General features: G+C 39.7%; 1 protein-coding gene across 1 annotated transcript in view; it reads left to right on the top strand.

The window, feature by feature from the left end:
• DCLK3 (doublecortin like kinase 3) overlaps positions 1 to 22,650 on the top strand; it is a 30,753-nt gene extending 8,103 nt beyond the window's left edge. The window contains exons 2-5 of the mRNA XM_042043563.1: positions 5,254 to 7,142; positions 15,181 to 15,313; positions 16,209 to 16,376; positions 17,335 to 22,650. Coding sequence (XP_041899497.1) covers positions 5,254 to 7,142; positions 15,181 to 15,313; positions 16,209 to 16,376; positions 17,335 to 17,531 — 2,387 coding nt within the window. The 3' untranslated portion in view covers positions 17,532 to 22,650. The remainder of the gene's footprint in view (positions 1 to 5,253; positions 7,143 to 15,180; positions 15,314 to 16,208; positions 16,377 to 17,334) is intronic.
• The last annotated feature ends 1,619 nt before the right edge of the window (positions 22,651 to 24,269 follow it).

Genomic DNA, 24,269 nt, shown 5'->3' with positions numbered 1-24,269 from the left:
TGTGAGGATAGTTCTGTTGCTGACTTCCAATCCCATCCCTTTGTCTAAGTTTGGCATTCTACCTGACTTCTTGATCCACTCTTATTCTCATATTTTACTGCTTCCCTATTACAGTCTCCATCTGCTTCCACTGTGTCAGTAAAGTTCAGGGAAATTGCCATCAGCCAGTATAAAAGTTCATAGGAACTGCTGTGTGTCAGACAGTGTCTGACTATGGCACTCTTTGCTTCATTCTCTGCAGTCTGTCACAATTCCTCTTTGCTCTTATCCTCCCAGTCCAGTTCTTCACTAGGTTTCCTTTTCCATTTTCAATTCCATACCTCTGAGTGAGCTGAGTGAGCATTTGGAGCTTGCTCAGGCTGGAACTAGCAGCAACTGTCCTGCAACATTTGACACTGTCTTCATCCAGTCCTTGTGAAATTTGACTTTCTTTTCCTACTCAGGATTTTATCTGGTCAAAACGGATGCAGCGTGTCTGCCTCTTGTTGTTGCTGAAATAACCACCAGTCCTGACTCAAACAAAATCTCTGCCCTAAAATGATGTAAAACATGCCAGGGGAGGAAAGAGAAGGTATGACTCCTTAGAGAAAAATTCACCAGTAGTGTTTCCAACAGTATGGCTGTAGATAATGTAAAATTTACTTGCTGTAAAAGGATGCCTGTGATCATGTTTTGTTTCTGTGCATCTAATTTAGTGAATTGGGACTTGCCGTACTACTGCTTCAGTCCTGGGCACTAACAGTGTGCATTAGCCCTGGAAGTTGCAACTTTAAATAATTTACAGCAAGGAGAGGAGATCAAGATGGTACATTTCTAGAGGACTTGGATTGTGTCCTGGAGCCAACTGCTGATGCACACGGGTAACCCACACAAGCTACGTACTTGGCTGCTCCAAGTTCTGTGCCAGAGGCATTCTTCATACACAAGTACTTGAAGATACTTGTTAGTGCTGTGAAATGAATCAAACGTTTTCTGTTACAAGTAAAATTATTCTTTTTTTCCCCCTGTGGTCTTTGTTTTACGTGCCCTCAGCAGGAATTTCCTTAAGGAAAAAATAGACATTTTTACTCCTGTCCTTTCTCTGCCCATTTGAAACAGTGTTTTGTTTGTCCTATATTGGGACCAGTCTATCAAAACAACTCCCAGATACACAGTTTGTCATGTGCAAGTTTAGTTGCTGCTAATGTTTTGGGGTGTTTTCATGGTTGCTTTTGTAAGTGAAGCCTCCTAAAGAAATTGGAGGGCTTAAATAACACCATTTTATTCCCAGAAAGCAACGCCATACCTAGATCCTATTTCACTGCTGCCTCCTGTTTTAAATTGTGTTGTAAAACTCCTTGTAAAAATTTAATTCCCCTTCAACCTGTGACTTGATAGCAGAATGGTAAACCATTCAGTTAATTACTGAAACTGTAATCACCAGCAGGAGAGCCAAGAAGAATGCAAGCTGAGTGGCAATATTTTAATTAATGAACAAAAGCTTATGGCCAAGGGAAAGGATAAGTTTTGAAACACAAATGGCAGCAATATATTTTTACCTGTGGCAAGTCCCATTAGTCTACTTTTTTAGCTGGTGTAGCCAGGCAATTCCTTAAGATATAGATGTTGATTCTCTGTATACACAACTTCTTCAGAGCTTAAGTCTTCAGAATTAATTTAATCTTACTCCATGTCCAGGATATGATCCAAAACACTCCAAAAAAAGGTCTTCTAGAGGACTTTTTGTGATTTCTCCCCCATAGTTTCCCACCCTCCCCAGCCCTACAGTGGGTTGGACTCTCATGATCAGAAACGATTTGTAAATTTTAAAAATTAACCACAGCAGCTGTGCTCCCTGCGAGGCACCACATTTTCTCCCTAAGGAGCACGTGTGCTTTGGTCATAGGTGCTGAATTTCTTGTTTCTGCTACCTGTTTGAGCCCCCAAATCCCAGTTTGTTCCATCCTCTATGCTCCTCTAGGGACTTGGTGTGAGTGTTTGCCCTACAAGACCATCAAGACTTCATGATGTGGATCTCTGTATTGCTCCATGGGTTCCAGTTTTTGTTTTCCTGTGCCCATGGGCACAGTTTAGGTGGTGTGCAGGGTGCCCTTGACCAGCTGTGTTGCCTCACCCCTGCCTGTCCACAGTAGCAGCCTCAGCATCCTCCTTGGCCATGCTGCACCATTGATAAACCATAATACACCAACATATGTGGACAGATAAAACCAAACACACTCATCAACCCATTTTAACATTTCTAAGAAATACTTATATTTAATAATCATTAGCTCTGAGGAGGACAGCAAAAGAAAAAGCACACTTTATTCTCAGATGTATAATTTGCCAGTACTTGAACTCATTGAAGTGTGTTTCTCATACCACCTCCCTCTTCCTCCTTCTCCCACTTGTATATAAATATGGAAACAAGATTTTGAAGCAATATAAATTGTAGCTATAGGATTTGGGTATGCTTGTGACCTTTGAAGGCTTTCTAGAAATGCTTGTTACTGCTTTAAGCATGTGCATTTTCCTGACAGATTGAGGCTCGCTTCTTGTATATCAGTTAAATATAGCATAACTGGAAAACAACAGAAATTATGACTGAAATAGTTGTAACAGGCAACTGAAGTGAATTTTTAATTGTATGTAATATACAGTCATTGTGACCACCACTTTGACAAAATTTGACACTTCCCTTTTTCTTGGAAAATATTAGAAGATTCTTTCATACATTGATTTAAGCAGTTATTTTCTTTCCCATCATAGAAAAAGATGCATGTTGCATATTGCAATTCTACTCTTATTCTGAACATTGTTGGATATCAACTTGTGGCTTTTGTCAAAGTGCTTTTGGCTAGGAATCAAGTCAGTTTAAAAAGAACAAAACATTCCTGTATTGTTCTTTATAATGACATAAAACTGCTCTTATTCCATTAGTTACAGAATTAAAAAATAAACTTGGCTTCTCCTTAAGGCCTAGCCAATTTAGTGAAGAAAGGAAACATAATTGATGCCTGGGTAATTGAAACAATCAACAGTACAACCAAGCACTTAAAATCAGTGGTTTATAGAAAGGTATAATAGCAGCATGACTGGGAGGAAAATAATCTGTGGGAAAAGTCATTATTAGTGCACCATTGTTTTTATGTTGTACCAAGATTATAAGCAGTAAAAATGTCACTCACAATTCCCATAAGCAAGATAAAGCTTTGATGACAGTGGGTACGCAAGAACCTGGAAATGCTGATTAAATTCAGAGCTTCATCGGTTCCTGGTAACTAAGATGTTGTGAAGTTGATTTAGATTTCAGAGAACTGTTATTACAGCTGATTTTTTTTTTTTTTTTTTTTGCCTCCATTCACAGCAAGCTTTATTCTGGGTGGAATGTAAACACATGATTGTTGAAAAATCACTAGCACATATGTAGTCATCTTTTGATAACAAGAGATCATCCTTAAAAAGCAGAATGAAGACAGAAATAACTTGTACAACCACCAAGCATTAGTCACACGTAGCTCTTATATAATGCTTACGTCTTCAATCAGCATGCTGGCAGCTGGGCTTCTTTGTAATATTTGTTTGGAGAAGAAGCATCTATCTCATTTGGCAGGGGAAGAAAATGAAGCCAAGAGTTAAGGGACATGCCGGGGGGCACACAGCGCTTAGCTGGTGAGAGTATTACAGCTAAGGAGTGTCCATCATCCTGCATCAAGCAGAGCCAACAGCAGAGTGGATTCTGTAACAGTGTCTCTTCATGTGCTTTCCACACTCAAGCCCTGGCCTATTGGGTATTTTTTGAGGCAGGGCAAGTGAATGCTGTGTTGCAGCACTTCTGCAGTTTTCCCTTTTGTTTGTTGTTCTAGGTGAGGAGGCATATCTCTTCTTCACTCTATTATCCCTTGATGGAAAGGGCAAATAAAAATACATAGCATGAAATACTGAAAATGGCTTTTCTTGCACTTGAAACCCAAAATGTAGTAGGCTTGAGCCTAACACCAAGAGAAATGCTGATATGTGCAGATTTTCTTTTGAGGATTTGCCCACTGCACTGTAACTATGCAATCACAGTAATGTATGAAAATGGACATGATTCTCTGGGAGATGAGCCATTGGTGTACAGAAATTTCCTTGTAATGGTTCAGTAACCATTTTGGCTGTTTTCTTTTGCATTGGTACTGTTAGTTCATATATATTGAAGGTTTGTTCCCAACTGAAGAGCAAGGCTATTAAATGGAGTTGGAAACATAGTGTGATCTCCTGAAAGTTTACTTCTTTAGCTGAAAATAAATGCATTGTAAGCAGGTTTTAATCATAGCAAGTACAACAGCTCACAATACTTTCAGGGGACGTTTTTGTTCTTAGCTTATTGTTGATAGACATTATGTTAGAGCTTGGTTTGTCCATAACCATATGTTATGTTTCTGTTTTTCCTTTTCACAATTACACGTAACAAATGGTGCCATTTTCTTTGATGATGTTCTAAGATGAAATGTCAATGTCTCCAGAGAATACTCGGAACCTTGTGCGATTTTACATAATTTTTAGAAAAAAGAAGTCAAACCAAAGTATTGAAAACCATGACTGCAATTATCAAACAAAACTAAGATGGCCTTTCTTTAAGACAAAAAGTTAAGTTACATTACTATTAGATGACCTATAAAATTGTTGTAAAAATTATAGCACAAGTAATGTGTAATTTCATTTATTTAATTTGCTATAGAAGGTCCAGGGAAAATGAAGAAGAGATAATTATTTATAAAAACGTAAGGTTGCACACAGAGTGCCATCTGGTAGTAATTTTAAAACACAAATAATTAGTTTATTTTACTTCATGCAGTGTAATTGTGGGACTTGTTGCCATGGGGTTTATAGAGGCCAAAATTGCAATTGGGTTCAGAAAAGAATTGAGTGAGTTTATGGGAGATATATTAATAAGAGAATGCTAAACAATCTGGATGCAATTCTGCTATTCTTTGAGGATTTCTGAAAGATACGAGGGTTTAGAAAAAAGATCTGTTTGTGTTCAATATTATTACTTTTTTAATTATATTCCCCTGTCACAAAATTAATTTAAATTTTCTCACAAACTTGGCAATGTTTGTAGTTGCAACTATGTGGAGATACTCCTTAGTGGTAGTTAAAAGTTCTTTATGAGCCTGAAGTCACCTACCCCTACTCTCTGAAGTCACATGCACTGACATGTAGAAAACTATTGCTGCAAAAGGTCTGATGATGCAAAATAATTGATAGCCTGCTTTTTGTTTGCCTTAGGACGCCAAGGCTTGTTGGACCATTCACCACACGATGCAGGCTCAAAAGTAAAAGAGAGGAAACTACACGGGACTTGTCCTCCTGTTGGTCATGGAAACTATGGGAAACCGTGTTTGGGTGAAAGCAGCCACAGGTCCTCATTTTTCAGTCCCCGCAATGGTTTTCACACGATACATTCAGAGCACAGTCCTGTGAAGCCAAGGATAATTACAGTGGTGAAACCTGGCGGCCGCACGCTCAGGAGGATAACCTTGCTTCTCAACAAGAGATCAGTCCAGACCTTTGAGCAGCTGATGGCTGACATTTCAGAAGCTCTGGGATTTCCTCGTTGGAAGAATGACCGTGTGAGAAAGCTGTACAATCTGAGAGGCAGAGAAATCCGAAGTGTTTCTGAGTTCTTCAGGGAAGGTGATGCGTTCATAGCTATGGGAAGGGAGCCCCTCACTGTGAAGGATCTGGAAGTGGTATTACAAGAACTTTATCCTGAAAATCCTTATGCTTGCAGTGCTGCCATTCAGCAGAATGAGGAGCAGTCCCAAAAACTGAAGAGCAGGCTGTATGACAAGGCCTCGAAAGTAGACAGTGGCTTTGATGAGACAGAAATGACCAAGAACTGCAGCGATGGCTTGTCTTCCCAACTGGTAGCTGGACATGAAGGAAAAAGTCAAGCCAAGACAAAGCAAGAGGAAAAAATGAGAACCAAAAAAAAGTGGACTAGAGAGAGCTGGAGTGGTGAGCCTGGAGTGAAGCCTTCTAGAAAAACACGAGAAAGTGAAAGATACCTTAACCATGAGAGGAGTTCTGAGGAAGGCTTAGAAGAGAGTTCGGAGGAGGTGCTGAGGTGTGAGAAGTGCGAACAGGAAAGGCAGGCCAGAGAAAAGTTACAGAGGGAAAGGCAGGCTGAGGCCTCGTTTGAGAACAGAGACTTGAACGCAGGTGCATGTCAGAGGTACCATGTAGAAAGAAATGCAAAAGTCAGGAACTGCCGAAAATCTTCTGAAAATTGTCTGGAGGGTGAGGAAGTTGGCTGGAAAGATAATGGCAGTAGGAGGATGTGGAAGCCGCTACACAGGATTGTTAATGAAGGGCTGGAGAAGCAAAAAAGGAGCATTGAGAAAGAAAGGGATGTGGAGAAGCATGAAAACCATGGGAAGGAAGTAGTAAAAATCAGGAAGAATGCTGTAGAAGGGCTCCAGCTATCTCATGAAGTGAAGGAAGATAATGGAAGTAGCTGTGTAATGAACCAAAGCGGTTGGCTAAAGAAAGACACTCTGAGGGATGCTGAGAAAATGTCTAAAACACATAGGGAGGGCAGAGAGGGACAAAGGTCTAAAGAGGAAGCTGTCAGAAGAGAGGGGAATGTCACATGTAGAGAGAGTGACATGACTCGACGAGAAAAAACAGGGGAGCGCAGAGTGAATAAAGAAGACAGCAAAGCTCAGGGATTGGAAAGCACAAGCCGGAGGTATGCCATTAAAAGCAGAACTGATGTGGAAAAACACTATGAGATTGGCAGAACTATTGGGGATGGGAACTTTGCAGTGGTGAAGGAATGTCGCCACTGTGATTCCAATCAGATCTATGCTATGAAAATTGTTGATAAATCCAAACTGAAGGGGAAGGAGGACATGATGGAAAGTGAAATTCTGATTATTCGGAGTCTCTCTCATCCCAATATAGTAAGCTTAATTGAGGTGTATGAGACAGAGGCTGAGATCTACCTAATCCTGGAGTATGTCCCAGGAGGAGACTTATTTGATGCAATCATAGAAAGTGTGAAGTTCACGGAGCATGATGCTGCTGTCATGATCACTGACCTGTGTGAAGCACTGGTTTATATTCACAGCAAGAACATTGTCCACAGGGACCTAAAACCAGAGAATCTTTTGGTAAGTATTGTCTAACATTTGCATATGTGCAGGAATTGAATTTATTTTCCTTTCAGTTATGGTTTTCTGAATTGTTTTAAGCAAATCCCATGCAGAAATAATGTGCCGTGGCAGGACTGTTTGGAAAAATGAATACAATTTTGAAGTGAAATTACAATTGCAGTTTGCTTTACATAGATCTGCTGTGCATTGCAGATAGCAGTGGTTGCAGAAAGGTATTCAAGTAAAAATTATCAGGGGTAGCGAGCATTTGTATTTTTCAGAAATCAGACCTGTTACTTAGCATCTGACTTTTAGGTGTCCAATGATAAATCAAAAAGCATCTTCCTTGCAGACTGAAATTTATTAAAATTGCTGATTTATCTTATTTATTTGTTGGACTTTTTGTCCACTGCATTTGCGTGTCTTGCAGACTGCTGTGCTAGTCCTCTAGTATAGTGATTTCTATCTTGTGACAATTTATTTTCTTAGAAGCAGAATTATTATGCAGTTGATTGAAATAATCTGACAGTAAAATGTTTTGGTGAATACAGCATTAAAGTCAGCTCAGATCATAACTTCATGCCAAAGAGACAAATTCTTGTTTCCATCACATTTCTGAGGCTGCATTCTTTGCATGCAGCACTGAAGTCGAGTTACTCACATGTGTGAATATTCATAGAAATGTTTGTAGTATTGACACTCTACAAGATACCCATTGTAGAACTGTAACAGTAAACAACTCTCCCTAAGTTGTGTTAGCTAAGTGTGTGTTACTCTCTTGTATTAGGGTTCCAAATTTCCTGAAAAACAGATAAATAGCAAGTGTTTGCCAGTCTCTAACAAATTGGATTTGATCAGCTTTTGTGGAAGATCATGGTTAGCCAAACAAAGTAATAGATTATTTAGTCCTGTGGGCCATTCAGTGCTTTTAAGAGAATTAATTTTGCACAGAGATCAGTTTGAATTTCTGGAGAAAAGCAGCAGTGTAGCCTCGAGGACAATGCAGAGGTTGCACAAGGCTGGGCTGGAACGGTTTAGCCCAAACCTTTTAACTAAGCAATAGCATCTATACTAGGTCCTGCTATGAATCTTGCTTAGTTTTGTGAAAGTCTTTGGTATGTGATCTCTGTGTAAACAAAAGAATGAATGCAACTGTGAATGCAGTGAATGCAACTGGCTGGTTTGCAGGAAGAAGTGGGCTTGTAGGCCCTGCCTTTGTGGTTCATTTGCACAAAGTTTGAACAAAACTTCACTTAAAACTGCATGGCTTTTTCCGGAAGCTGGTTTTCCATTATGAACCAGGTCCTCCTCCTTCTCATTTGCTGAAAATAAGCTAGTGCATGTGAAACACCTGAGATCTGATGCTTCATTTCCCTCTATAATACATAATCATCACAGTGATGTAGATAAGCAAACAAGGGCAAGATAAAGGTCTGTTCTGGTTGTTTTCACATTTATTTCACAGAACAGCAAAACAAAGAATGCTGGGCAGTGGCAGTGTTGTGTAGCACTGAAATTATCATGTTGCCCATTCTGAAAGTCAGAATACATTTTTCAAGGACAGAGCAGCTCCCAGACTGTAGGTATTTTGTCACAAGAACAGTGTTACCTAAGCACTATGGGAGATAAAATTTTACCTGTTCTAGTTTCACCTTGCTGTTGATTTTCTGTGCACACCTGTATTAGATACCATGTGCACAAAGCATCCCTTTGAAAAGCAAGTCTCTTCAACCATGCAAATGAGTTTATAAGCTCTTGGTAGTATTGGATAGGTCACCTGCTATCTAATAGGTATTCCTACAAATACAGGCCATTTGAGCAAGATTCTGGGTTTTCTTGCTTTTTAGTGTGCTGCCTCTGTCTCTTTAGAGTGGCTGGAGCAGAAAAGTAGGAAGGAGAGCTGCCACTAATCTTACCATCAGCCAGTGCTGAACAGCAACAAACAGTATTGAAGCAAATTTTGTGGGTTCATCTGCAGCTGGTGGGAGTTGAAGCACAGTGCTTCAAGTTCTAGCATCCTGCAGAGATGTCTCTGTGGGATACCTCTTGTTATACTGAGGATGTTTAAATCTGAATTGTTCTACCTAGACTTTGTACACAGAGGTCAAAATACAGGTATGTACTTTTAGGCTGTTGACTTGTTTGTCCTACTTTGGGTCTTCTTTTGGTCAGGTGAACCTTGTAATTTCTTTATCTACTTCAAGCAAATGGGAAATGGAAGGGAAAGGATCCTTGGTCTATTTTACTAAGGAAATGTGTATGTCTACTTTAAACCTGCTTTGTGTCAGAATCTAACCCTGTTCCTAATGACTTATAAACATATTGGCTAATTGTCATAAGAGATGACAGAGAAGCAGCAATCTGGGAAAAAATACTTCCATAAGTTTCATGAAAATAAGCAATTGGGGAAAGAAGGAAAACAGTTTCTGTCCCCACAGAAGAAAAGGTAGAAATATGCTTTGATGTCTAGTAAATTGTAAAATTATTGACACAGGAGAAAGTTGGAAACCTGGTTTAATTATTAGTTCACTGCACTTCAGTTTCTTTTACGGAACTGTCCTCTAGTTATAAACTTCTGTACCAGGCCACCATAATCTTTTCTGCTTTTTCCCCTCCCTCTTTCACTACTGTGTCTTCCCACATTGATCAGGCTCCTTGCAGCATAGCTGCGAGGCAGAAGGGTGGTGACTTGCGCTACAAAAACAAAATCTGTTTGACAGCTGGTGTGAAGACAGCTGCTACGACTCCCTCCCATCTGCTAACAGAATCACCTCATTTAGGACTAGGTGTTCAGCAAGAAAACCTTTGCTGCCAAGGATGGGCAATGTGGTGTGTTTGGTCTCACAAATGATGACAGTCACTTCTTTCATGCTATCTCGTGGAGCAGGATTTGCTCGCAAGGTTTTTAGGAAAGGGACAGATTAACTCTACAGCTGCTGGCATTTCTTCACTTTTGAGTGAGAAATTAATGCCCAAAGTGTGGTGGTGTTTTTCCAGGTTATAGCTGTAAAAGAGACAAAGTCGCCCCTTTTTAGGGGGAAGGAAGGGGCCGTATTTGTGGTTGTGTACTCACCACCTTGTACATTCCCCTCACATGCTAATGTGATAATTGTTTAACACTCAACTTCATAAATGTTATAGCTTTTTATGCATTTGAGATTACCCCCCTGCCCCTTTTTCTGTCTCTCAAGTTTTCATGTATATATGAGAACTTCAAGTATAGCTTTTCTGCCCTTGAACTTTGTGACACTATTTATGTATATACAAAGCACTGTCCATTTTCCAACAGTATTTACATTTATACAAAACACTGCTAGTTTTCTGAGTTCATGTGAGGCAAACTCCAGGTTAACCACTTACCTGTCATAACTTTCAGTATGATAAACCTACACAGGGAATTTTTTGTAAGCTTTTTCACAGAGATTCTTCTACTTAGCAGCAAGGGATGTCTGAAACTCAAATGTGTAAGCAGTAGTTTTTCTTAAGCTCTGTCTATTTCCAATGTACAAAATGTCACATGGGCTAATTGGCTTTCATGATGTCCATAAGAAGAATCTGTGCTACCATATGCATGTGCATACAGAGAAATACTAATGTTGTAAATCATCATCCTAAACACACTGATGGATTTAACAAGGTAGATACGAAATCAAACGAGCATTAAGTACTGGGAGTCATCCACGGACAGGAGAGAAGGCGAAAGATTTTTTTTTTTCCGTTCTTTGAAGGTGAATTTGGCCTTATATTGTAATCTTCTGGTTGTATGGCTGGGATAGCTAGAAATCCTCAGACAATATTTGAATCATCTGTCCTTGAGAAGATGGTGAGCAGTTGACTACCTTTAGTGCAAGACCACCAGATGCTGGCGTGCTTTGCAGTTGAAGGACATAAGTATTTGTATGGCCTAAATTTGCTGTCTGTAGAAAGTGTATCGAATACTGGTCTTTCTTACCTCGATGAAGTCTATAGGCAGGCAGCACTATTTTTGCTTTGTTCTCACCACTGCATGGAATACATACTGTAGATGTCAGAGGTTAGATTTCTCTCGAGCAGGTTGTACGTTTCTGTAATACTGCTGTGAGGAAGTAGTCTGGCCCGAGGAACGATTGAAAATAATGTGAAGCTTTTGTTTCTACAGTGAAGCATATTTGCATGCTCAAGGTGATGCCAGGTGATGGAAAGGTAGATGGGAGGGTAGGAAGGGGATGAAGACAATGCTCTGGGCTGACTCTGAATTGTTCTGAGCAAAAGCATTAGTGAAGCTGCTGAGAAGTTCTGGGTTGAGGTTTTTAGGCTTGCTGACAGGTTACATGCTGTCTCTGAAGAGATTGTCACAAAGCTGTGAAAATATACCCACCGTGCCTGCTGTTCCTACCTGCTCTGTTGTTAAGTAAAATGAAAGCTCGGTGGTTTTGTCCTGAAAGAACAGATGGTGCAGTGTTGCCACCTTGTGCTGTAATGGGAGATTAGGAGTCTGGCATCAGAAAAGAAAAAGTACAAAAGTACAACAGTCTCCTGAAGATTTTGGGACTGGGATTAAGGCCAGTGTGTTCTCCACCCTTCCCACCACCCTGCTGTTTTCTAAAAATGTATATGAACGTTTTAGTATTGTTTGTCTTAGCACAGTAGCATGCAGGGTAGTTGAAATTCCATACGACATACTTTTGTTATATAATTTTAAAAAATATATATAGAATAGGAAAATTAATTCATGCTCATATTTTCATATTGCATATAAAATTGAGCATTTCAATTGTGAATTTTTGTAACATCTTACCACTATTACCCCTATTAGAATATAAATTCTATAGATAGATGTTGTTCTAGAAAGCGAGTGTTACCTTTATAATTTTTTTTGCCATTTTCTTCAGTTTGTGTCCACAGTGCATGATGGCAGAAGATTGTCACATAGTTGCCTAATATAATAGAGAAAATGGCTGTGGCATTTTAGCTTCTTCTTGCAGAAGTTTTGACTTCATGGTTGTAGTAAACTTTATTTTTGGTTTCACACTGAGGAATACTTTTTCATGGAAGAGCAGCAAAAAAAACCACCTCAAAATGTTTTGCTTAATCAAAACTAGAAGAGTGCACAAAGCCACTGCTGATTCATGGACAACTTGTTGTCCTCTGGGGCCTCCTTCTCTGCAGAGCTGCTTTCCAGCAGGTCAGTCTCCAGTCTGTACAGGTGCCTGGGTTATTCCTGCCCAGGTTCTAGACCCTGCACTTGTTTTTGTTGAATATCAAAAGGTTCTGTCCTGCTTGTCTCTCAAGTCTGTTGAGGTCCTTCTGAATGGCCATGTTCTGGGACATCGGTCACTCCTGCCAGTTTTGTATTGTGATTTTTTTATAAAGAAGGAAAAAAGGATTAGTAAGCTATACTGTATTAGTTTGTATTGTCTTTTTTTTTTTTTCTTAAAAAGAAATAAAATTCTACCAAAAAGTCCAAACTCATTTTGCTTAATCAAAATTGGATGAGTACTTACAGTTTCTATAAAGATGATAAATGGGGACTAGTCAACTGTAATGTACAAGAGCAAATTTCATCCCTTCTGTGTCCTTAGTTATCAGGTGATAGAGACAATCCTGAATTTTTGGCTTTCTTAAGTGGTGTCTGATGGCAAAGTGTGAGGTTAAAGCATGGAGTATACCTGTCACATTATATTCCAGTTTGTCCATTCAAAACCAAGTCCAGGTTTCCTTGGCTTTTTTGTAGACATTTTAGCTGCTGATCCGTTCCCCATAGTACCAGAGACAAACAGGTTTTCATTTAAAGGAAATTAATGACATTTTTTACCTCTCAAAGAATATTTAAGTGTCAGTCACTAGTATAAAACATACTGATTTTTAAAATTATACTACTGCATTGTTTATGACTTGGCCTTTGAATATAGAATCATAGAATGGTTTGGGTTAGAAGGGACCTTTAAAGGTCATCTAGCTCAAACTCTTGCAATCACCAGGGACATCTCAACTAGATCAGGGTGCTCAGGGCCTTGTCCAACCTGACTTTAAATGTTCCCAGGCATTGAGTATCTACCACGTCTCTGGGCAGCCTGTTCTGGTGTTTCACTACCCTCCATAAAACATTTCTTCCTAGTATCTAGTCTGAATCTACTGTCCTTCAGTTTAAAGTTATTGTCCCTTGCCCTGTTGCTGAAGGCCCTACTAAAAAGCCTGTCCCCATCCTTCTTTAATTATCGAAAGGCCACAATGAGGTCTGTCTGGAACCTTCTTTTTTTCAGGCTTAACAACCACAACTCTCGCAGCCTTTCCTCACAGGAGAGGTGCTCCATCCCTCTTTCCTGGCCCTGCTCTGGACTTGCTCCAACAGGTCCTTTTCCTTCCTGTGCTGGGACCCCAGAGCTGGATGCAGCACTGTAGGTGGGGTCTCACCAGAGCGGAACAGAGGGGCAAAATCCCCTCCCCTGCTTTGCTGACCACATTATTTTGGATATGGTTGGCGTTCTGAACTGTAGCTGTACATTGGCAGCTCATCCCAGTTTTTCATCCACCAGCACCTTCAAATCCCTCTCCGCAGGGCTGCTCTCAATCCATAACCTAGTCTATACTGATACCAGGGATTGCCCCAGCTCAGGTGTAGGACCTGCACTTGTCCTTGTTGAACCTCATGAGGCTCAACCTCTGGATGACATTCCATCCTTCAGACTCACCACTCAGCCTGGTGTTCTCGGCCAGCTTGCTGAGGGTGCGCTCGATCCCACTGGCTATGTCATTAACATATTTCATTTCTTAAAATAACCCTTCATTAACTGCATTATAAAGTAATGCTAAAGACCAGTGCACACAAAATTAGAATTGGAAAAAGTGTTTTGACTACTTGCCAGGTGGATGTAGGAGATGAGAACTGCTGAAAAGGCCTATTTAGGGGGTCAGTATACATGGACCTATTTCTTCAGCTCTTGCTGTGTGGTGACCACTACTAATCTAGTTTCAGAGCAGCAGGTAGAGTAGCAGAGTAATTTGGAAAGAATGTAAAGCTTTTGTTGGTTTTTTTTTTGTTGTTAGACCAGTATGATGGAGATACACTTTTCCTGTGTCTTGGTTTTAGCTGGGATAGAGTTATTTTTTCTTCCTAGTAGCTGGTACAGTGCTGTCCTTTGGATTTAGTATGAGAATAACATTGATAACACACTGATGTTTTGGTTGCTGCTGAGCACTGCTTACCCTAAGTGAAGGAGTTCTTAGTGCCCCATGCTCTCCCAGGTAGCAGGTGTACCGAATGCTGGGAGGGAGCAGGGCCAGGGCAGCTGACCCAAAAGCATATTGCACGGCATGGAACATTATGCTCAGTAAGTAAACCGAGGAGAGTTGGCCAGGAGTTGCTGGTCTCTGCTGGGGGATGGGCTGGGCTGAACAGTTGTATTGTGCAGCACTTGTTTTACTTGGGTTTTATTCCTCTCTCTTTCTCTTGCTCTCTCTCCCCCCACCCCCCTTCTCATTACAGTTGTTACCATTCCTACCATTGTTATTATTATACTTCTGTTTCATTTATTAAATTGTTCTTATCTCAACCCAAGGTTTTTTGGATACTCCTTCCCATCCTGCTTTGGGCAGAAGGGGGATGAGTGACTGAGCAATTATGTGGTATTTGGTTGCTGTCTGGGGCTAAAACACAACTATAAAATCAGTGGTTTACCTGGGCCCTTTACATTTAAGCATAAAGATGTCCACAGCATTCTTCTTTGCTTTCCTAGGGAAGAAGAACCGTTTATTTTCTCAAGAGGAAATAATAATATTTAATTGACACTTGGCTATTTTTTGTGTTCCTTCTATTAATTTCTTGGAAATTGCAGTGTGCCAGAGTTTGTAGAGCAAAGTTTTCTTTTTTCCATAATTGCTTATCCTCTTAAATAGACCCTCTTAGTATATGGGGGGAAAGAGCCATGTTCTGAAGACTGTTTCCATTATTAGTACTATTATTAGAATTCCCTTCTGTTTAATTTTCTGCTTCCTTTATATTTTGCTGTTTTAAAATGCATCTGGATTAAACATATATGTATATATATATTTTTTTTGTTTGTTTGTTTGGGTATAGGTTCAGCACAATGCAGATAAATCTACTACACTGAAACTGGCAGATTTCGGCCTTGCAAAGCAGGTTACAAAACCCATATTTACTGTCTGCGGAACACCAACGTACGTTGCTCCTGAAATACTTGCTGAGAAGGGTGAGTGTATATCTTTATAATTTGTCATAAATCTTACAATTTTGCTGGACTTTCTAATAATGGAAATAGTCCAGAATGTTTCAACCTACTGATACATCTTTTCAGGGTAGGAGGTTGGCTAGCACTGTAATTTGGGAAAGCAAACCTGTTAGTTTCTAACAAACACAAGCATGACATCAGTTATATTTTCACTATTAGTGTCTGTGCTAACACTGACTTCTAAGCAGATAAGCCATAAAATATCATAGATAATGATTGCTAAAGTGGGAAAATGACCAAAAGTTCTGTTGCAACCTAAGAGTAGCCAGCCCCATTTCATTACTGTAATCCAAACAACTTTCCAAAGCCCCTGATGCTGCAAAATCATTGTGAACATGTATGTTAAATTTATGTAACTATCCAAAACATGCTTTTCATTACAAGGAATTTTGAAGATTTCATCTCCAAAAGGATTCAGACCTGGAAAGAAGTCAGTTTTGTTGGTGACTCAAGCAAATCTATTTCTGGTTTTTGTTCTGCGGAGCTGGGTTGCACATCTCTAGTTATATCCAATTTCAATGGAAACTTGGCAGTCTTAGCTCTTTCTTGAAGGGAATCTGAGGATGACTATTTTGGAAATATGTGCTGTGTTTTCTCAATTAGTCTCCAGTTGACACTGGCCTTGTGAGACAGTGTTTGTGAAACATGTTGTGGAAAAGACAGACTCTGTGAGAGCTGTAGCTAATAACGGGCAGCTTGTAAGCGTGGTGTACCAGCCACTTATTCTTTTTCTGACCTCATCTTTCTGAGCAGAGATCCTGTGTTTCTTTTTCATTCTATTTCCAAGAAGCAGTTCTCTTGCAGCTGTGAGTTTTCTTTCTAAAACAAGACTTACCGTTTGTCCCTTCTTCCTTAGGTTATGGACTTGAAGTAGACATGTGGGCAGCTGGTGTGATCCTTTACATCCTGCTCTGTGGTTTTCCCCCTTTTCGCAGTCAGGACCGTGATCAAGAGGAGCTGTTTCAGATCATACAGCTGGGTCACTACGAGTTCCTATCCCCTTACTGGGACAATATTTCTGCAGGTAAGATTCTGCATTTGTAGCAGATCTGAGAAATGGCAGTCTTCTCCCCTGAAGTGGGAAAATTTTTTTTTTCAGGGGAGTGAGCTTGATCAGCTTGGGGTGTTTTACAGGTCTCTCTTGTGTGAATCTGTGCTTTAAATGTAAATTTAGTCCTCTGGTAATATCGATGGCTATGTTTCTGCATATTAGTTCTGAATGCTTTAATGGAGTCCTTGATTCTTCCCTTTCTAGGCAAAAGCAAGGATTTTCCTCATCTTGTTTATATGTCACTGCAGAAAAAGGTGCCAAAATAATCTCAAGGGTTATGTTAGATTTTAAAGATATTATCAAAAATCTCAAAAACTGAGAATGAGATCCTTGCCCTGCAGAACACAGTGTGGATTTCCTATTGACAACAATGGGGTCTGCACGTAGTAGTTTTGTACTTCTTACAGGCTAGTACAGTGTCTTTTGTGCACTCTTTAAAATCAGAAACCCTAAAATTCTTTTACACCCTGCGTACAATCTTTTAAAGAACACATTCCACAGCATTTTACAACATTTATGTTCCTTAAAGGAATGAGATACCCAGTGCCCATTCCTGTGAATGTGAACACTTAGCCTGATGCCTTCAGCATGCTTTTGAGATTAAATTACCCTCACTTTCTCATCTTTCTGAAGGGGAGAATGACATCAGTCACGGAGATTTAATATCTCCTGTCACTAATTCTAACGCCAGTTGTTAGAATAGCTCCTGGGGATAGTCACAGAAGTCATGGTAAAACTAATGAAAAAAATAAGGAGGACATTTTTTGTGGGTATAACTGTCATCATCACAGAATGGGTAAGGCTGGAAGTGACCATGGTGGGTCATGTGTTTCAAACACCCTGCTCGAGCAGGGTCATCCTAGAGCATGTTGCACAGGATCATCACACCACTGTGCTTCACCCCTCTCTCCTTTGCTTTCTTTCATAATAGCAGCGAAAGACCTCATCACCAGGCTGTTGATAGTGGATCCCCAGAAGCGCTACACAGCACGGCAAGTACTTCAGCACCCCTGGATCAGAACAGCTGGGAAAACTAACAGCAGGAATTTGCAGAGGGAAGTGACAATAAATATTGAACGCCATTTCCGGGCCCAGCGCCGAAAGGAAGTTGCTGATGGGGACACATGAAATCTTTCAAGCTCATTTTGTCTTCTTTTTATTGATTAATAAATCATTTATGTTTTCTTTTCTAAATTAGTTGGGAATTTAATGTGTAGCTGTTGGTGGCTATTGCCATGCCTCTTTTTTTGATTCTGAGATTCTGAAGGACAAAGATCAAATTCACATCCACCTCCTCTGATGTTACTTGGCAGTCTCTCTGTTGAAAGCAGTGGGGACTAGATAAATCCTGGAGGGTGTCTATTATTTTTCTTTAAGTACTGATTTGGGCTTTTACATCTGTTTAAGATGACAAATGTTTGCTTCTGTGACTGACACTAGTGGTGAGTCTTCTCTCATCATTTTTGTATGGTATCTTCGAGGAGTTTTGTGTTTGTAATGTTTTCAAAATAGCTGTCTGCATACACATCCTGCACTAATTCTTTAAACTGTCTTTTCACTAATTCCTTCTGGCCACAGAGAAGGAAGAATAAAAAGTGCATCTATTCTTTAGCTGTAGGATATATTAAATAAGCAGCCAGATACTGTATTTATTAAGTTGTGAGGGAATACAAACCCTTATTGACTAAATCTGATGTTTTATGATGTCTCCCTTGGCAACCTATTTCATTGCTTGCTCAGGATAGTAGATGGTAATAGATGGTACAATGTTACGCGGTGATGGTGCTGTGCAGTATGAGCTCATTTGTCTTGAAAAGGGGGAAGATATGGCTGATACCTTTTCAAGATTCTAATAATAACAACTTTCAGAGAGGTTTTCTTCCTATTCTGGGAAGCAGGAAGTTAAGCGATTCTAAGGGCACTTTGCTTCTTTCCCCAAAGTCATAATTATGGAATGATAACTCATGCATTTTTCCATATTGAGTTTTTTACCCCTTGGAGACATCCATGTGCATCTGTGACTTTTCTATGCTGATGGAGAAGAAGAAGCTGGGAAACTGTGAGCAAAGTTAATACTTGCCCTCACCATTTCCCTTTCATCAACACACTTCCCAGCTGAATTGCTTTTTTACACTTTTTCAGTGTAGTTTAGCAATTGTTTTGCTTGCTTGGTTTGGTTTTTTTTCATATCTTGTCCTCCCTGTAGCCTTTTTCTCCTTGCTTCCATGAGAATAGGCAACAGGATGAAATTAGACTAAAATCCCACTTGGGGAGAAACAGCTTGTTGGCTATGGAAAAGTCTCCCAGGGGAAGTGTCAGATGCTCTATTGCATGTGTTTTTAATATTTTTATTGGATGCAGTTTTAAAGAAATCCTGAGAGGAAAAAATACAGTCCAGAGAGGGGCCATGACCTAGAACAGCTTTTGAATCTCAGAATTTTTGGTTAACTAATTAAATTCAAAAAGCACATGAGTTTTCCATTTTATAATTCTTTGAGTTCCATGTGCTATCAAATAATATTGATGTTGGAATATCAGTGGTGTTAGCATTGAATACACAGCCTGTAGAAATAAAGGAGGGTATTTTACACTTGGAGAGCTGCTGCTCTGCCTGTGTATTTCATAATGAGAAATGTCAGAAGCATTTCAGAATCAGTGGAACATTTTCACAACTATATGAACCAGAATATTATTTTTTGGTGAGTGCTAATATTTTGTGTGAACTTGCTGAATAACCAAAAAGTGTAGGGTGCTGTCATCATATTTCTGTTTCATCTTGTGACTGTTCTGCTGCAAGAGTTATGTATAAAAGTAGAGATCCCTTTACTCTTAAAGGAGAATTGCACTTTAAATTGAATTAGCTTATTTGTAATACTTACTGGAATAAGACTTGCTGTGGAGTTCAAGAATTGGTGAAACAAACCAATCAAATCTTTACTGTATGCCCAAGTAGTATGTGATACTTCTACTTTGGCGTCTCTGAGTCAGGAAGACTTTTCCAGAAAACAAAAATGGATTTAAGTGCTTCCCTGAGTTAAGGGAAACTAATATTACCTAATATTATAAAAGTATTACATAGTATTTTAGTACTAGTAATAATGTATCCTCTGTTAATTTAAGTATATTTTGAATAGGAAACTGTGGAAAAATGGCTTCTGATGTGCAATATTATATTTTGTAATTATCTTATTTTTAATATAGTTGTTTAGGAATAAAGTCTGAAGTGACTAAAAGTATTTAATGAGCAATGAATCTGAAAGTTTGGAGATTGTGTTACAAGTTGCCTTTTTCATCTCTAAGAACCTGTCTGCAGCCTTATTCATAGTGCAGAAGATAGAGAAATTGCTTGTAATGATTATAAAAGTAGTTATTTTTTCAATGATTTTGTTTTTCTTTCAAGTTCTCTGTGTTCCAGACAGGCTAAACGTGGACTGTGCCAGGTAGTCACTGCACGGCACCTGTAAGTGCAGATGCTACTGTGGCAGTGCTGAGGCTCTGGTTTGTCACTGTTGCTAACAGACCTGTGGCATTAGGCCCTCCTCCTTCAGGCTGGAGGCTGAAAAAGCTTCCAGGTGCTTCTCAGGGTTTTTACTTCTTTCTTTCTGTCTCCTACTTTGTTATTCCTTTTTTTCTCTTGTTGCTTCCAGTGTTCTTGCTCTGCCTCTGTGCTGTCCTCAAGAGGCCAGGTCCCCAAACTTTATAGTTTAAGTTACTTGTAGCAATGAAAACCCATATGATTTTGGAGAGCTCAGCTTCAACATTGCTTGCTGATGTTGACAGTAATGTTAGGCAGGACTCAGACAAAAAATGGTGAAAATCCTCTGTCATCTTCTACTGCCTTTTCTCAGGCTTTTGTCTGCCCACTGTGTGACATTGCAATACAGACCTGATCTTTATGCTCTTTAAGGTGGTTTCTAATATATGAACCATGTTCACACTCCATGATTGAGGATTATCACTGTTCTTTGTTTCCTGATATTTTTCTAACGTATACTCTCTCCTTGGGTTTTGGAGTCATCTTCCCCTTAATGTTTGCATTTCGTGATTGGTTCCTTTGTCTACAGTAAGTCTGAGAAAGCTCAAAGCTGGGGGAGAATACAGGCTCAGAGAAAATTCTTGCTGATTTCTTAGGAAGAGGAAATATCCCTCCTTTCCCTTCCTTAAGTCTTTGTTAATTAGACTCTCATATGGCTTTATATTCCACTGAAAATAAAACAAGTTATAGTGTCCTCATCTCTTTAAATACTAACAATGAAGAGAGTGAAAATATCAGCAAGAAACACCCCTCCCCCATCCAAGAGCTAAGTGCAAAGAATTAATTAATATTGCAGACCTCAACAGGAAAGTTCCACTTCCAGAGGATTTCCTGGGTCTAAGGCAATAGGGTCTAAGGTAATAGAAGGGAAGAACCTGTTTATTTGCTGCAAGCTTTAGCAAATCAGCTGAGTAGGAATCCTTTTATGCCTCATAAAAGGTGTTGGTTGATTCCTAACTCACACTGGAGGTCCTAATCAAGTTCTAGTTATTCCAGGGTTATTTCTTTACCATCTGGTATTGGCTATTCAAAATATATTCTCCTTTTAGAAACCAGAGGTTCTCCATCATCTTTAACCATTAACTTGGCTCTTCTTTAGTTGGTTGCAGCTTTTAAGCATACTTGCATTTTTTCATGCCCTAACTGTAACATTTCTCAGACTTGAAGCAAGCACAAAGATCCAAACATATAGAATGAGTCATCAATATTTCATTTTGTAGTGAAACACGTGCCTAATAGACAGAATTGGTTTTTTTAACCTTTCAGTATTATGATGTTATGTTATTTTAGGGTCAACACTTAAAATCACAGTCAAGGCTTTCAACTACAATAGTTACAAAAGGGGCCACTAAAGGATAGTTGGGGTTTTGGTAAGGAAGTGCTGTTCCCCCAGGTCAGCCAAAGAGTACTGTGAAGCATTTTGAGTATCCTTAGAAGCCAGTGTTACTAGCTTTGTGCATCATAAACTTTCTTTGTTTGGAGTTTACTAACATTTAATCCAGGCTTTTAGTGATTGCCTGTGACTGACAAACTAAGTAGTAACTCTCTTTAGTGGCGTGCTTTCCACTGCCTGAAGATAAAGCGGTCCCTGTATATCCCTTCCATTTGCCACAAAGGTCAACTTCTTCAGCTTCCCCATATGCTATTACATTTCATTGGTCCTAGACTTCACCTACATATTTTCTATCACCTGTCATCTGCCTACTGTCGTTGGCCTCTTATCCCCTTGGATGACTCCCGTTATTGAAAGGTGTAGTGAAATCTGCACATATTAATATGTTTTTCTTCAGGGAATTCTGGCCTTAGAAATGGGAACGAGCAAAAATTTTTGGAAGTATTTAGGCATCTGAAACCGTGCAAAAGACTGGCGTTTCACATTGCACCGTGCATAACTGCCTGAAAATGAACAGTGGGAATTTGGTTGTTGCTCTTATATTTAGTCACCTAATATTTAAAAATGTGTGCCCAGGAGACTTGTGATTGAAGCTTGGCAGTACAGCAGAGACTGTTTCCTCTGAGACAAAGACACTTTAACTTCTTTTATTCAGGGACCTTCTTAATCTAAGTTTGTGTAGCAGCTGTGTAGAATAGTTGCACTCAAACACCATCAAATCTGCCACCTCGCTTCTGACTGGCATTATAGGTGGATTTCCTGTATCTCTGTTACTGCAATTTTTGGCTGTAGGGTGATGGAGGGATAGTGGGATGTTATCCCCTGAGCTTAGGCCTGTTGGGTTTTGGTCCTCTTGTTAAAGTGAACTTACTGAAGTCAACTGCTTGCTTTTCTGCAAGTACCAGATTTGGGGAGGTATTCAGACTGAAAATACAGTAAATTTGCTGTGCTTATAAACTGATCTTCCCAAAGACACTTTAGTATCACTGAAATATTTTTCCTATAATTTCTCCTGTCAGCTAGATTTCTTTTAATTTAAGCAATGTAAGGGAAATGCTTTTTGTTTCTGGGCATGCATTTTTCTGTCTTTTCTAAGTCCACTAGTAATACTTTACTGTTGACATTCTTGCTCCTGAAAGGAATTATGGGCACTTTAACTGGGCTGACAGTGTATATTGGCACTGTTTGTTCTACAACATGGTTCATTTGTAACTAGGCTGAAGGTGTAATTTTCTAAATTAAAGTACATTGTAGACTTCAGCAGAAAAAATTGTTATTCCTTCCCCTGTACCTCCAATAAAGGCAAATGATACAGTGAATGTTATGTTTCAGTTCTTTCCAAGGAATTGGGAAACAACTGTGTGGCCAAGTATTTTGAGCTTGGTGTTGGTTTTTTTGTTTTGTTTTGTTTTGTTTGTTTGTTTTCTGGCAATGTATCTATTTGGGAAATACTTGTTTCTAAAGGTTTTCAACTTCAGTAAGTATTGTGTGTACCTTCATTTATGAGTAGCAGAACCCATTCTGCTGCTGCAGTCCTTTGAATACTTACAGATGTGTTTTTCTTTGCTGCTGCATGCAATCCTGAGACGCTGCCTGAGACAAGCCCGGAGGCAGGCAGGCGTCACTGCAGACAGCCCTTGGCAAGCGACTATCAGCAGGCAAGGATGAGCCCCTCAGCTCCAAGGGGCGAGCTCCAGAGTAGGTGGCAAGCACGTTGGCGGAGATGAAAGAGACAGAGGGGTCCTCAGTATGGGCTACATAGGTCACAGCTTATTCCAGCGCAGTGAAGGGTCCAGGGACGAAGAACAAGAAACACAGGAGGCTCCAGGGGTTTTGTACTCGAAGGAATTGGGGTGGGGACAGAGGCAATAACCAGTAGGGAAGAGTGAGGTGGGAGGAGTCCATGGGGAGTTAGCCAATGGGAAGTGCTTGTAGGAGGGGCAACAGGGAACAACAAATGGGGCATCGAATAACGTAGAACTTTCCAGAACTAATACACAGTCAACTAAGGCGATAAATATTCATTAGGCTTATACATAAAACTAGGAGGGGAGAACAGTAACCAATCAACGTGAACACAAATTAAGGAAACTAAGGATTACAGGGACTTGCCCTCACCACGGAGGTTATCTTAAACATCAGTGCCTGACCACCAGACCTTAGATTCTGTTGTTCTCTCTGGGGTGATGGTGGCTACAGCCACTTGCACCACAACATAATCCCATTAAAACCAATACAAATCTTTGCAGAACTGGAGCTGAGATTCATTTTTACCACCATTTTTGGCTCTGTACTGCATTAGTCATATATGCTATGATGCTAGAGCAATGATGACAAGCAGACCTAGCTTCATTGAGGCTTTATGCACACAGGACTAATTTCTCCCATCAAATCTTTTTCTGTAAAATTCAAGTTTGTTTAGAAAAAGATTTGCTTTCTTTGTGGAAGCAGGCATTCTATTTGAAATTGAGTTGCTCGCAAAAAATGGCTTTTTCAAAGGAGACAATATCTTAGTAGCCTGTGTATATTTCAGTTCTGTTATTAAAATGGTATTTTCCCACAGGCCTGCAGTATAATCTGAAGCAGTGGAAATAAAATTGTGTCTGGGATATTGATGGTGTTTTTTAAGAAGCTACCTTCTCTGCATGTGAGCATGTGTGATAAAGTGGCTGGCAGTGAGAAAAGTTTACTGTATATTGGTCCTTAAAGACATCACAGCCTCCTCATTACTCTAAGAATAACTGTAAACTCTTTGGAATGACTGGCTTTTATGATAATCACACAAATTTATTGGACTTCGTTTTAACAATTTGTATAGGGAGCTAATTAAATCTGATTTAATGCTTTGCTGTTAGAGGAATTTACATGTGTTTCCTGTGTCAGAAAGCTGAAGGCAGAGTCCAGCAGTGCAATAAATTTGTGTGATTATCATGAAAGT

The sequence above is a fragment of the Corvus kubaryi genome, unplaced genomic scaffold, assembly GCF_017639235.1.
Source record: "Corvus kubaryi isolate FWS band 111438036 unplaced genomic scaffold, C.kubaryi_AGA036_p1.0 37398, whole genome shotgun sequence".
NCBI classification, from domain to species: Eukaryota; Metazoa; Chordata; class Aves; order Passeriformes; family Corvidae; genus Corvus; species Corvus kubaryi.
Note: the sequence above shows the minus strand (reverse complement) of the source record. Positions and strands in the feature narration are given on the sequence as shown.